The sequence below is a fragment of the Passer montanus genome, unplaced genomic scaffold (assembly GCF_014805655.1).
Source record: "Passer montanus isolate IOZ18808 unplaced genomic scaffold, ASM1480565v1 scaffold42, whole genome shotgun sequence".
NCBI lineage: Eukaryota > Metazoa > Chordata > Aves > Passeriformes > Passeridae > Passer > Passer montanus.
Window position 1 is genome coordinate 2,541,311 of NW_024369041.1, and position 14,349 is coordinate 2,555,659.

A 14,349-nucleotide genomic window follows, 5' to 3' on the forward strand; every position below is an offset into this window, starting at 1 on the left:
TGGGTCAACACAATGTGCCTTAACAGCACATTTATTGAGGTCGTTGTCCTCACTCTGTACCAGCAAAAAAAAAAAATTCTTTATGAATTAATGAATGCCATTTATTAAATATCATACCATGCTTCTACCAAATTAGTATTTAGGAATTTAGACAGCTGTAACAGAAAGACTATTTGGATATTTTGTTCTCAGGTAACCTTTTTATTAAGGCTTTAATTACACTAGTACAGAAGAAACAGCCCTTTAACATGCTGTGCATAGAAACCATTCTTTTCCAATTAGCATTATTCATTTCTACTAGCACAGTTCTGCTGACATTGCCAGACAAGGTTTTAAATTCATTTATATCCTCAAAACTTGCAGTTGCCATTGATTTTTACCATGTTCAGCAGAAATTTCTCTCTTTCCTCTCCCCTTCTCAAGATCTTTCAACAGGGACTAATAATTTACCTGCACATTGATAATTTGGCTAATCTTGCAACAAAACTCAGTGGAAAAGAAGAGCATTATCTCATGTTACACTGGAGACTACTGAATGCTATTTATGCATTAAAATGGTGGCACCTGAGGCACCCACGTGCAGACACTTCTAGTTACACACAAACTGACTACAGGAGATTGTCTTCTCAGCTGGCTCCAGCCCACTGTGAAAGCCAGAGTATAATGAAGACTATTGCATTTTGTACACCATTTTCATACCTCCACATTTCTACTCAAGGTCGGTGTTATTTTGTATTTAAATACCCACATTTTTGATAGTTATACTATAACATACACTTTATGCTACTAATTAGACCACAAGATGGGAACTGCTGTTGCTAGCATAGAAAGTTAATGATAACATATTTGCAGAGCTAATTTCTCCTTGTGTTCCACTGGCTGGAGAATATTTTGCAATAATGTATTCAGGATGGAGATAATGACAGAGTTATCTGCTGTGTTATTAAGACAGTCATTTACAGAGTTCAGACATCAGACACTAATAAAAAGTTTTATCTGAAAAAAAAGCTTATTGTGCATTTTAATTATAAAGCACTAACAGTTCAGCAGCTTTAAATTCATAATTTAATGGTTACCTCCTGATGTTTACTCATCCTAAAGGATCTGCAAAATTATTAACTGCAATAATAATTATGTAAATCTGAGGACTTCCTGAAATACTACATCAACTATATTCTTATACAAGTAAACTCTAGGTCAAAGACTGAACAATGTGTCAGACCACAAATCTTAAAACAAGTGGAAAAGGAATATAACCAATTTGAGCTGTGGATCTGTTTCTTTATGTAAAGAAAACTCTTTCCTCCCTCCTCCATAAAACTGGAAGAGCTGCTGTTGTGAACTCAGTTTTTGCCAGTCTTGAGCCCATGTTTCCCACAGCTAACACTATATGCCTCCTGTTCAAGGGAAGAGCTGCATTTCCCTTTCTTTTGCAGGAAAGAAAGCTGCAAAGTTACTTTATTAACTGAGGTGGCAATTGCATAGATGTTACTCAGCCCAGTTATTTCATAGAATGAGCTGTTTTCACAGATAATGCCACACAAGTATTGATGATTCAGCTACAATCCCACTCCAAATTAAAAAAGCACTTAAGAGGTGAAATGAAAAAAGGGCTTCAAACCCATGAATTATGTATTTTGTCTGAGCAGTCAGAACACCAGGTTTGACGATCTAACACCATTTACACCAGAACCTCAGCTATTACAGGCCATTACTCACATTTATCTGGCCTATATTCTACCAGGGTTGTTATGCTTCTCCTGAAATTCAAACCAAATAGAATTGAACAACATAGCCTTAAATAGCTGATTTCTGCACAGTATCTGTGCAGAGCACATAATACTCCTTATATACCCCTGACCTTCAGCAGTGGACTTAGTATTTAGTGATTACTTTAATCACACAAACAGATAAGAGGGGCTGCCTTTGTGTTCTGGGTATCTACTTGATTTAAAGGAGAAATCATTTGACCAAGAGCTGCAGCTAGCTACATGCTGTTCCTGAAAGTTATTTTGTCAAGTACAATACTTGCATTCAAATCCTATCGCGTTATCATGCTACAGTTTAAATAAAATTGTAACAAAAGCACTCTTCAACAAAGAAACCTGAGTTTAAAGTTACAACAACAAGTTTAATGGATTTTTCAGAATATTTTCTGCAAGGAAAGAAAGAAAAATCTTCTTAGGTTCAGCATGACTGTTTACCAGAAGGGAAAAATAGCCCATCTTTGTTGGAACTGCTGTGGATACAAAACTGGGTATTTGCTGAAATCAAACCTTCTCTTAAAGTGTTAGTGGCTCTGGTGAAACATCCACTGGGATTACTTCTCAGACCTGACACAGTATTTTTGACGAAGACAGAAAATGTTGTCTACCTCAGAATAACTCCTTACCTCTTAGAGCACCTGCACAGCCATGTTTAAAACTCTCTTTTACTCAGAGCAGACCTGAACTGCCTGCCTGATAAACTGGGATTTTTTGATCCCCAGGTGCCAGGACCCATTTCTCTGGTCCAACAAGTATTATTTAAATGGAACACAAATATAGAATTTGCTCCCTCTTTCCTTGTCTGACAATGACATGACATTTGTGTTTGATGAGACATGCAACCTTATCATACAAATGCCCTGTACACTGAACTGCCATTTATAGTACAGATGCTGTCTACTGGAACATCTCAAATAAACAATACCAAATCAGGAGGCTGAGGAGTTACTTGTAGGGCTCAGGCTCACAGAAACACAATCATTTCTGATGTAGCTGTACACATACCAGAACTGGTTTGCAAATTAGTTTAAAAGCAAACATACCTCATCAGATAACCGGCACTCTCCTAGGATACTGACATTGTTTGTATATATAACAAATAATTGCATAATAAAATTCACAATGCTTTAACTTCAGATGAGGTAACTGTTACTCGAGAAGTAATCAACAAATTAAACAGATTATCACAAAGAAATGCTGATGCCCACAGAATAGTTGTTCTATCAAAAAAATAGATATTAAAGTTTTGGAGTGTCCTGAAAGTCTGGCCTGGAAGTATTTAACTTTCCACTCACAAGGAACTATTTTGAATTAAACTGTAAGATTTGTTTGAGGATTTTGAGTTAAACTGTAAGAAGGTTGGAAGAATGTGAAGCTGCTAAGGTGTAAGAAATTACTAGTTTGTCTAGGCATAAGACAGTCATTATATTAAATGGCTCACTTCCTTCTCAGAAGTTGACTCAGTCATTTGAACTTTAAAGGAAATGTCTCTACTGAGTAATGGTTGAAGAGGGAGATTCCTAGGCTTCTAGAGGACATCAGACTTATCTGTTAGTTTAATAGAATATCAACTATTATAAATACTAATATATAGCTCTTGGTATTGTGAAGGACTTCTTTTTTGGAGATTAAGAAAAACCCTCTCAACCCCCCGCTCAACCCCTCAGTTGCAGCTTTAGGACAGCTGCTCAGCAGTCTGATTCACCAAAGGTGGATGCTTAACAGGTGATGTGGTACCAGCACCTCAAGAGAACTTGCTGATTGTTTCAGTTCACTCAATACAGGTAAACTGCATTTTTCTGATTATCATTTATGTACAGCACCACATGGATATTCAAAGGACAGCTGCAGAATGCACAAGAATGCACCCAGATCATCTGAGGCTTCCCCACATTCAAGAATAGAAGAAATAAAATGAAGAGGGACTGCCATTCCCTCCTCAGCTGCCTGTTGTAAGGCACTAACATGGAACAGCCAACAGGAAATGAATACTCTCACATAGCTCCTCTAAAGCAAAGGCACTGACAGCCAGAGGTTGGCATATGTATGCTAGGGAGAGGAGGAGGGACAGGAAGCAATCAGTAAGAGATGCTGATAAAAGGAAAGAGCCTAACAACTCTGAGAAAAAAACCTTCCTGCTCCTGCAGAGACAGACTGCAAAATGCTAGACCAGGGTTTCCCCCCAGACTCAAAAAGCTGTTTCAGGCTGCTTGCAGCAGAGTCAGTATATAGATCAGCTAATTTAATTCTTTTTGTAGCAGTATTTGCTTTTTTCCCCTCCCTGGACTTACATATTCACCAGATTTCAACCTTTTCATCACTTAATCTGATAAAGAGAAATATTTCTTGAAAGTGTTTAAACAAAACAAAAACAATCTCCTGTTTCAGGCTCTGGCTTTTGATTTGGAACCCAAGCAGCTACAAAGCCTCTCTATTAGGAAATTCATAACTGCACAGATAACCACAGAGTGAATATACCAGTCATGAGTTACCACAGTGATTTAGACAATATTTCCACTCTCTCAGAAAACGACTGCTCCTTCACACATTTCAGCTCATTGCATGACCTGCAAGCCAGTCTCACTAGAAACGTTTACTGTTCAGAAAGAAAGATTCAGAATTATATGAAGACGTTCTGCTATTGGATCCAACCATGTACCATCATACTGTCTTAGGTAACGTGGCAACCGAGCACTCAGATAATTAACTATGTCCAAAAGCCTTCTTACAGAGGATTAGGTCTACAAAATTAATGAATTCTACTTGCTTCCAGACAGTTCAAGCAGTCAGAGAAAATAAACAGCTTTGCTGCCCACGTCAGTTTAGAAAGACCAGATTTATGTATATGATCATGCCACTGGTGACAGTGCTTAGCACTGCCAACAACCTGCAAGTCCCATTCATTTCAGCAGGGCTGACAGATGCTTAGCTTTATTAAGTCTGTCAGTACTGTTTTCCTATGTCTGCTACCTGCTCATGATATCTCATGACAGAATTTGACATCTCACAACAGAATTTGACATCTCATAACAGAATTTTTCTAGTGGATACAATGGTCTCCGGGGTGGGGACTGGAAAAATAGTTTACAGATGATTTCCCATTGCTATTGTTAAAGGAGTGTGAAAGCTGCAGAGCAACCTTAACTCTTCCCTACTTGTTTTTGTCTCCTGTTTTCATGTTCCCATCCCCTATGTTAGTCAGGCATTTATTTTTAGATAAAGAACAGATAAGCAGAACAATCCATTTCAGGGGAACACATCTTCACCTGTCACCCAGCTGACTGGCTGTGACACCTGTGCATTATGCTGCTGACTGTTCAGCTATGAGCTGATCACCTGGGCCTACCTGAATGGAAGAAAATACAGTGTCTGACACCATTTAAGAGATTTCTTTAGTAGTGAACTGTTATGTCAAACAGCTCTGCCTAATTCCCTTCCTCACCCCCTGTGTTAAGAACATTTTTCCTGAACAGAAGCATTAGCAATCCCACAATCTTGCATTGTGCTTTTCTCAGCAGGTTTCTTCAGGATTTCTTCAGAAATCTTCAGGATTTCTCCCCTGTTCTCCAGGTACAATGTGAGATGGGTGGGAATTGCATAGAGCTGGCTGACAGAGTGCAGGCCAACAGGTACTTATGTTTATGCATGGGATAGCTTCATAGTGGCACAATACTGGTGCCCTCTTTTGAGAGGGTGCTTGGAAACATCTTGGTCTAATACTATAGATGGGATGAACAACCCTGCTGTGTTAGACTCTTTCAATCATTTTCCTCAGGAGCTTAGAGGCAGTGCTCTTGCAGCACAACAGAAGAACAGAGAGCCTTCATGAAAAAGGAGGAACCCATCTGTTCTCTGTGGCCCACCCACAGACAGTCTAATTAATTGGGGGCAATCAGAGCACAATGAACATGTCTGCACGCAAACCCAGTCTGCAGGCTTAGAAGGACATTGTAGCCAGAAGGATCATGGCACATCTGCCACGGCACATTAAAAGCAATAATAATACTCTTTAATTTGAAGTATTTGGAGTTTAGGACTCATCTTACACATAGAAAGTCTAATCTCATCTCAGGGCAGCTGTGGATCAAAACCAGTCCATAAATAGGTGTACAGCATCCACTGTAGCAACATTTAGAGCTGTGTGTCCTTTCCAAGATCTTCCTCACAGCTATCTTTTCTCCCCTCCTCCCCACCAGGAATATTTTAAAATGTAAATACAGCTTCCCTTGTCCCACCTCAATAAGACTGCAATTATGGCTGAGTTCATAGGTCAACTCACATAAGTGAGTTATGACTGAAATTTCTGATGTTTGGAGATGTATTTATGTGATAGATGATAAAGAAAAAGCCAGATTATCATCAAAAGTCAGGTATTACACTGTTTTTCAATTAAAAACATCACAACCAGCAGGTATAACTGTCCCAGCTCCCCCTGAAAGAGGCTATGTTAATTCCTGTATGTCTGCTTCTGCCCTCATAAGGCAGGCTCTAAAATCCAATCCCATCCCAAAGCTGTAGTCCCAGCTAAAAGCTGGGCCTCACTGGGAAGAGCTTAAAAACATTTAACAGTGCTTTCTCACACTGCTATGGTTGAAAATGCAGTCAGGTCTGAGCAGAGCTAATTCCTGCACACCTCTGGGAATTCAGCTGCTGCAGTTTCATTTCTGCTCCTCCTATGCTCTCAAAAGCCTCATGAGAATCATACAGCCTTTGGGCATAGTGTTTATACTTTCACAGATTACAGTGTGAGACAATGAGCTCTTTGGGTCACAATTGGCTTTTCATTACTGTTGTGTCACATACACTGCAAGTGCTACAGCCCTGGCCCATGGCTGACAGGCTCTAGGTATGACTGAATGACTTAGAAGAAAATAATCAACACCATACAGTGCAGGCTGCAAAGTGTCACGAAAACTCCTACAAAAATATGATGACAGCTCTCTGTACTTACCTTGGGTGGGAAGAGAAAAGAAATACCAACACTATTTGCAGGAGCAAAATCAAGCTGAGTTTATGAAGGGAGTTTATTTTTGTAGATGGAGGGTATTTTAGGTTGTCTTTTTCTTGTTTGCTTTTGATAAAACTGCCAGAACAGCCTTCTTTGCAATTACTATGCTGCAAAAGGAGTTATGAAAAGTATGTCTCATCATCATATATTAAGGTAAACGTGGCTCTGTCTTCCAAGAAAGAGATAATGTGCATAAGAACAAGGGAGATCAGATGATACAGTTTCACAGGATGAATATGAAATAGCATAGCTAAGATTTCAGAAGCTCACCAACTGACTTTGAATCACATTTGTTGCAGAGATATCCCTTTTGTACCCACAATTTAACAGTCTGTATTTTTTCTTTAGGAAAAAAAACAACATGGTTTTAAAAGTAGTGTAGGTGGCTTTTTATTATTATTCTTATTTTTGTAGTGTAGCAGACTTTTTATTTGCATTCTACTTGTTTGTCTGATTAAATCTTTCTGGTATTTCTCTTACATACTGTTATGTAAGTAACTTCTCTTGTCACTGTACTGCAAAGTAAACCTTCTGCAAGTGATTTGTGGAGGAGCCAAGTCCTCTCTAGAAAGATCTGAACATTCTGGAGCAGATTTGAGACTATCAGAAACAAGAAAAGAAGAAGGAGCTACCAGAAATCACACAGAACTGTCTTACAAGAGAAAAGTAGGTAAGGGAAACACAAATTTCCTGAAAACCATTCAATGTTAAAAATATTTAAGAATAGAGCTAATTCAGGTAATAGGAGTACGGAACCACAACACCTTAAAATAATGCTTCAAGGGGAAGAGAAAAGAAAAAGGTGTCTAGGAGATTCATGGCTGTAATTGACAGATACACCAAGTAATTAATTATTAAATCCATGCTGTTTGTCAGCTGCAAATGGAAGGCTTTTGCATAATTTAAGACAGTATTTTAAGTACCACTGAGTATTCTGCTTGACATGTCTAATTTTTATCCAAATATTGCACCCCATCACAAGAGGGGACACATCCCTGTCTCTTTTCACTTTTAACACCTGACTTCACATACCTATATGTTTATTTTCTAGAAATATAATTCTATATTCTCATTCAGAGTTGTTCTATTCCCTTCCCCCCAGATTGCACCAGTGAGACCCCTATCAGCAGAAAAAGAGACAACATTGTACAGAATAGAACTGGAACCTTACTTAAAACAGTCAGTGTCACCATCCATACAAATATACTAACCAGAACTGTCTTCCTGAGGCATTATCAATGCCAGGTTGTACTTCAAACTGGCACATTTCTAGTTCACATTACATTGTCTTTACTCACACCTAGGTGCAAAGATCTTCAATTCTGCTAGGCCAGGTCAAAGTGTACAGATGGCTGCTACTTTCCAACCCAAAGAAGCCCAACAAGGTTTTTTTGCACACTTACTCTGGAGATGGTCAAGGGCATGTTGAAGTCCTTGCCCCCTTGCAGTCTGAAGCCCCACGGTCCAGGTCCATTCAGAGTCACACTGTAAGCCATGTTGTACCACTTTCACAGGCAGCAACAGGGCACTGCAGGACAGAAGGACGGGGCAGACAGAAAGAAGTGTGAAAAAAACAGACTGAGAACAGGGAAGGGTTTTACATAAATGAAAGCAATTCTCTCTCTGCCTTGCCTGTTCAGTCGTGCTCTGATACCACCTAAGAATAGATGGGAGCTATAATGCAGATGCTGATATCCCAGCTGAGTAGGGCCCATAAAAGGTTTGTAACCAGACACCTACTATGCAAAGACTTCATGACTCAGAGGTCTAATATAGTCCCCACGGAAGGGGACAGATCTTTCTAGGCTCCTCAAGCCCCTCACACTGCTCAGTTACTTTATGGACAAAACACGTTTTATTAAAACAAGCAAACAAAATCCCATTCTATGCTGCTCAGTTACTTTATGGACAAAACACATGTTTTATTAAAACAAGCAAACAAAATCCCATTCTAAAATCCCAACCACCCAAGTCTCTTCACTAACCTGTTAACAACTACAAAGCCATTTTTAAATTCTGCTTCAGCACATAGGTATCTTGCACTGTGACATATAATACAAGTTCTTTCTTTACAGATCTTCCCACATATGTAGCAGAAAAGGCATCAAGAAAATGTTAACTTTCCTTTGCATTGCTTTGTTAAACTGAAAAAGTACATACTACATGTATTTAGCATCACCAAAAAAAAAAAATAAAAAAATTTCACAACTTCATGTTCGGCTCAGTTCCACGGCCCTTGCTTTCCCTAGGAAAAATTAACATTTATTTTTTTCTGAATACAGAAAGATCATGGGATACTTGTAATCAGCATATAATTTCTATGATAAAAGCACAGTTTCACTACATACCTGTTTCATCATTTCAATACAAGTCTTCTAAAGGTGTGACGCTTGTATTAAAGCCTAAGAATACAAATAGTTACCTAATTGCTGCCTTAATTAATTCCTTGATTTTTTCATAGTTCACATTCCAGGTCTTAGGAGTTCCATAAAACTATAACCCTTGTTCAGTAATGCTGGATAGCATTTCTGCCCTAGACTGGAAATTGCTAAAATACAGAGGGCACGAGGGTAGGGCAGAAGCTGTTGGCAGAATTACAGATATAAACAAAAAAAATTCTGCTCACAGGATAAAGATACAAACATTAAATAACACTCACCCCTTTCAAGTAATTAATTTGTGCAGGACCACCAGAACCCCTCTTCTGTACCTTTGCAGTATTTATTCTCCCTTATCCTCTGGTCAGAAAGAAATTGCCATTATATTTAAAAAGGGGGGGGGGGGAATGTCCCCCAAACATGGGCTCTACTTTGATAATCAAAAAGACAAGCAAACCCACGCAATGCACTAGAGTGAGGCAGCTCAGCTTGAACATTGATCACCCTGCCAATACACCTACCTTAAAACATGACAAATATCTGATTACAAAACAGCAGAGAGCAAACACTACCGGGAACTCAGTCTTTGTCTAAGGAGATGGTCAATAATTTTTCAAAACCATGAAGCAGTAGAAGTTTCTGTCTAGCATTCACAGTGCCAGAAAAGCCATTTGTACAAGGGAATAATTAATCTCCACATAGGCACTAGACTAAACCATATGACCCTCTCTTTTAGCCAGAGGTCCACATTAAACCATAGCAATTCACACAAATTTAAATAAAAGTTGCACTAAGCCAGTGGAACTGGCCCCAACCAAAATGAAAGCAAATAGCAAGATACAGCTTGAGAATAAAGCAAGGTTTTGATGTCTCACAAATACCTCGAAGGTACATTTACATTAAGAGTATTTATAACCTGTCCTCTGTGAGTCCAGAACCATTGATGTTTGGATGATTACTTTGAGGAGAGGCAAAACTGACTTGTTGGACTTAAAATGGCAGTTTCCTAGCCTGCCAGTTTATCAAGTACTGTTTTTTTTTTTTTTTTTTTTTTTTTTTTTTTTTTTTTTTTTTTTTTTTTTTTTTTTTCCAAAGCCACACACACACACAAAATTTTGAAGGTATATTCTCATTGTACTTCTACTTTTCCTAGGAATTCACTGCTGGTTTCTTCCTAGGAATTCACTGCTGTTTTTTTCCTAGGAATTCACTGCTGTTTTTAGTGCCCTTTCTTGGCTCCATTTCAAGAGTTCAGGAGAACAGAATAAAAGCAGGATAAGATAAACATACCAAGTCATTGCTTCACTACTAAAGACAGTATCACATGAATAAGTATTAGAAGAAAGACCACAGTTTTATGGACTTAAAATTCTGTGCATGTTACCTTCCCATACCTAAATCTTCAGTTATTTGTGTAAATAACAGAAAAGGGGGGGAAGCAAAACTTTGAGCAGAATAAAACCACACAACAAACTGAATAGAGCTAAGCACTAAGAAACAGAGATGTTTAATCAAACACTGTGCTTCTGTCCTACTTGCACATCTCCAACATGCTATTTCTTATCAGGACATCACAAAGGATCTGAGAGATCCTTCAGGCTGAGTGGCGAGCTAAGAAACGAGAGCGGGCATCGCATTCGGGACTCAGTCATTTGAATGAAATGTTAAACTGAGGTCACTTGTTCCTTCTCCTTTGGTTTCTGTCCATGTCTGCACAAATGTTCAGCATAGCTTGGCGTTTTGAAAAGGAAAGTGTAGAGGATATGCCAGCGTCCTGGCCAACATTTCCCTTCAACACACCAGGACCACAGCTCTTTCATGCATCTGCACTATCCCCACCAGGTACAATTCAGATAAAGAATATTCCAGAGTTTTCTTGCTCTAAGCCTCTCCAGTGTCTGTATCCCCTCTGCCTGCCTGAAGAAAGCTCTGCTACTAATAATGAAGCTAAAATGCTACAGAAGCTCATGCTTAGTCACAGGTCCATTTGTTAGAGACACCCTTAGCACAGGCCTCACCTTGTACAGACTTTCAGTACAATCAGCCTCTAAATAACAAAACTGGTGATCCACCCAGATGGCTGTTTCAGCCCTGCCCTGTTTTCAAAGGTGAGACATCAGTGCAGCAGGTACAGTGCCTCCATAGCTACCAGCACAAACCTCGGCAAAACCTTCTGGGAAACCAGAGGCTGAAATAAACTATGTGTACAGAACTGTCAATTTCCTTGTTTTTCAGAGGCTTCTGATGTTTAGATTAGGTTTTAAGTTGCTTTACATAATTGCCTTTTAGTCTGTTTCAAAAATAATTTTTTGTTTGCTCAGATTTTGTTTCTCATGGTGTGCCTTCTTCCCTACATTCTCTGGCTATGTCAAAATCCATGACTTGCTCAAAGCTCCCTCCCTTCAGAGAGGAGCTAGGCTGAGTGCTGAGTCAGATGAGGTCACTGATGTAAGGGGTGACATTTAAACAAAAAACACATTCCAGGCTCAGGGTGACATTTTCTCTACACATATCAAATCAGAGGATTTTCCAGAGCTCCCCAGGCAGCCCCCCTCCTCCCCCAGGCTATTCCCAGCTGACTGATGGGAACAGTTGCAAGGAAGCTGGATGGGTACCAGGCACAGGAGAGTGCCACCACCTCGAGCAAACGCCTCTGAGCTCGAGCAGAGCTGTCCTGCCACAAGCCCAGCAGAGATGTTACACCAGCGGAAACAATTCACACGTGCTAGGAGACCATGCTGTGCCTATTGCAGTGAATGGCTTTGGGAGAGCCACAGCTGCGTGCTCGGGAGTGCACAGACATGAAGTGAATGAAATAAAAGCCACTAGTGTCCGTGCTAAATTAAGGTGGAAGGAAACAAGTCATGGAAATTCCAATTGTTAAAGTTGCTACTACTTCACAAAGCTGGGCACATTAGTCAGGGGTTATATTTTAGCTCCTGTGGCACAGGGGAGACTTGAATTACTGTTACTGCAGCAACAAGGTTGTATCATTTGGGTCATCAAGGATTTCAGAAGTGGATTGCTGGAGAGCTTGACTTCTGAGCTGCAACAGACTATGAATCTCTGGCAAACAAAAAGATGCATACAAGGTCATGGTTCCAATGTTTTATGTTTAGGCAAGTGCAAAATTTGTGCCATGCATGAATAAACTATCATGTCCTCTTTAATAGAAAGATGTTCAACAAGCTGGATAGACTTTCCCTTAGGGAAAAAAAAACCACACCAATCAATCAAACAAACAAAGAAACCCAAATAAAAACCAACCAACCAAAAAAAAAAAAAAAACCCCAAAAAAACAACCAGGCAAAAAGATTGTCTTTCTTTCAGCCTCCCTCACCTGAGGGAGCAGCAGTACAAGAAGGCAGCATTCAGCTGTATGACAAACACACCCTTTTTGTCCCATGGATTCCTGCACTGTCCCCAGTACAATTACCTACAATCCTTCAGAAAAGTGGGAAAGTGAGGTGAATGGAGCCTTTAAAGAAACTACTCACTAAACACATGCATGAAGAAAACCCAAGCTTTGAACCAGTTGTCCAATATAAGCAATCCCAGAGTTTTCCAAAGTTTTGAATCAATCCAATGCTACGTACATGTCCCATGAAGTCAACAGCTGTATTTGGGGACTGATCTTCATTGCCATCCCCAGGAGGAAATAGTACACATTTACTATATATTAGTTAAGCAGTGCTAAGGAATTTGAAACTGACATATTAGAGATGGAAAAAAAAAAAAAAAAGCTCTGAATTCCTACCTTGCCAGTGGCCAACTGAATATAAAATTAATTATCAATACCAAAGAAATTTTTCCCCGCAAGTTCAATATTGCTTCCAAAGTAAGACTATTCTGCAAAAGAGCTCATTGAGATCTCCTTTCCTTCACTGCTGAACTCTGAACTAAGTTGAGCTAATCCTACTTGTACTTCCATGTTCATCTTTGTTTCACCTATTGATTTAAAATCCTTCAATTCTCACAGACCTTACAATTTCTGAGATCATTTTAGCCCCTTTATCAAGTTGTCCTAAGTCTTGATCTTTCTCAAGCTGCTAAATTTTCTATCACACTTGGCTTCACCACATTCTGCTTTGTCAATACCTTACTAAGACTGTGCTTTGTGGGTTCCAGAAAAAGCTGATAATGCTGGGGAGATATGCTAGAGCAATATAAATATTATCTCCCTTCTCTATAATGTAATGCCTTCAGAAATGCAGCTCTAATGTTTCCTGTCTGGCTGTTTGCTGCTGCCAGTATCTCTTTACCAATTAACTGAATTTGCTATCTATCCCTCCCTCTAGATCTTTCACCATAACTATTTCCATCTTTACCAAGAAAAAAAAACCAACAAAACAACCTGTATTTCACACCTTTTTCCTCTGCTGCATGGCCTTTTTTCCCCTACACCAACCTCCTTTCACTACCACAAAAGATTTGGTATACAACCCAGTTTAGTCAGAATTAAACTTTTAAAGATACGAAGATTTTTTGGTAACTGTATTAAACTGGAAACCTGTGGAGACGCAGATTCACCGTGAAAGAGAAGGGGAAGATACCTTTCCAGACTGTAAAGACTTAAGTGTATGTTAGTAAGTTCTTAACTTACCAGCTTTTCAGTCATTTTTTTTAAAGACACTCACTACACCATGTAATACTTAAAGACTTCTATGGTACTTACCTTCTCATGATAAGAACATTTATTATTTTAAGGTAAAAAACATCTAAGCACCTGTAGTTTAAATAATTTCCTGCTTTTAAACATAACCACAGCACTTAGGTTACCCACTTTAGGTGAGAAAATGAGTCAATAGCAGCAAATTGGATTAAAACACAGGGCTCTGTTTCTAATACATGTACTCGAGGCAGAAAAAGAAGTCTGCAAAATGTGTTGCTGTTCAGTTTTCATTGTTGTTCTCCAGCTCTGGGCTGAAACCAGGAAAGTTTACAGCAATCCCGTGAATAGTGTAATCTGCGCCGTGGTACAAGGGAACCTAAGTGACTATTTGGCCTCAGGAAAGAGAAAACAGCGAACGAAAAAGAATCCAAACAAACCCAAACACATCACAGCCAGCACACAGGGACCAGGGGCTGAGCGCTGACATCGAGGTCACAGGACCTGTTAGAGAGGATCCTCAGGGATCACGCTGATGCAGCGGTGCGCCTACACACCCACAGGGGTGCAGGATAACTAAGCAGCCTC

At 39.4% G+C, this 14,349-nt stretch overlaps 1 protein-coding gene across 13 annotated transcripts in view; it reads right to left on the reverse strand.

The window, feature by feature from the left end:
* Nucleotides 1–14,349, reverse strand: part of LDB3 (LIM domain binding 3) — a 115,768-nt gene that overhangs the window by 101,173 nt on the left and 246 nt on the right. For 12 of the 13 annotated variants that reach the window (XM_039719773.1, XM_039719776.1, XM_039719774.1 and 9 more), the window contains exons 1-2: nt 8,407–8,499; nt 8,178–8,302 (exon numbers count right to left, since the gene is read on the reverse strand). In XM_039719773.1, the coding sequence (XP_039575707.1) occupies nt 8,178–8,270 (93 nt within the window). In that variant the 5' untranslated portion in view covers nt 8,271–8,302; nt 8,407–8,499. Of the gene's footprint in view, nt 1–8,177; nt 8,303–8,406; nt 8,500–14,349 lie in introns of those variants that run through there. The other variant, XM_039719765.1, reaches the window with a different exon arrangement.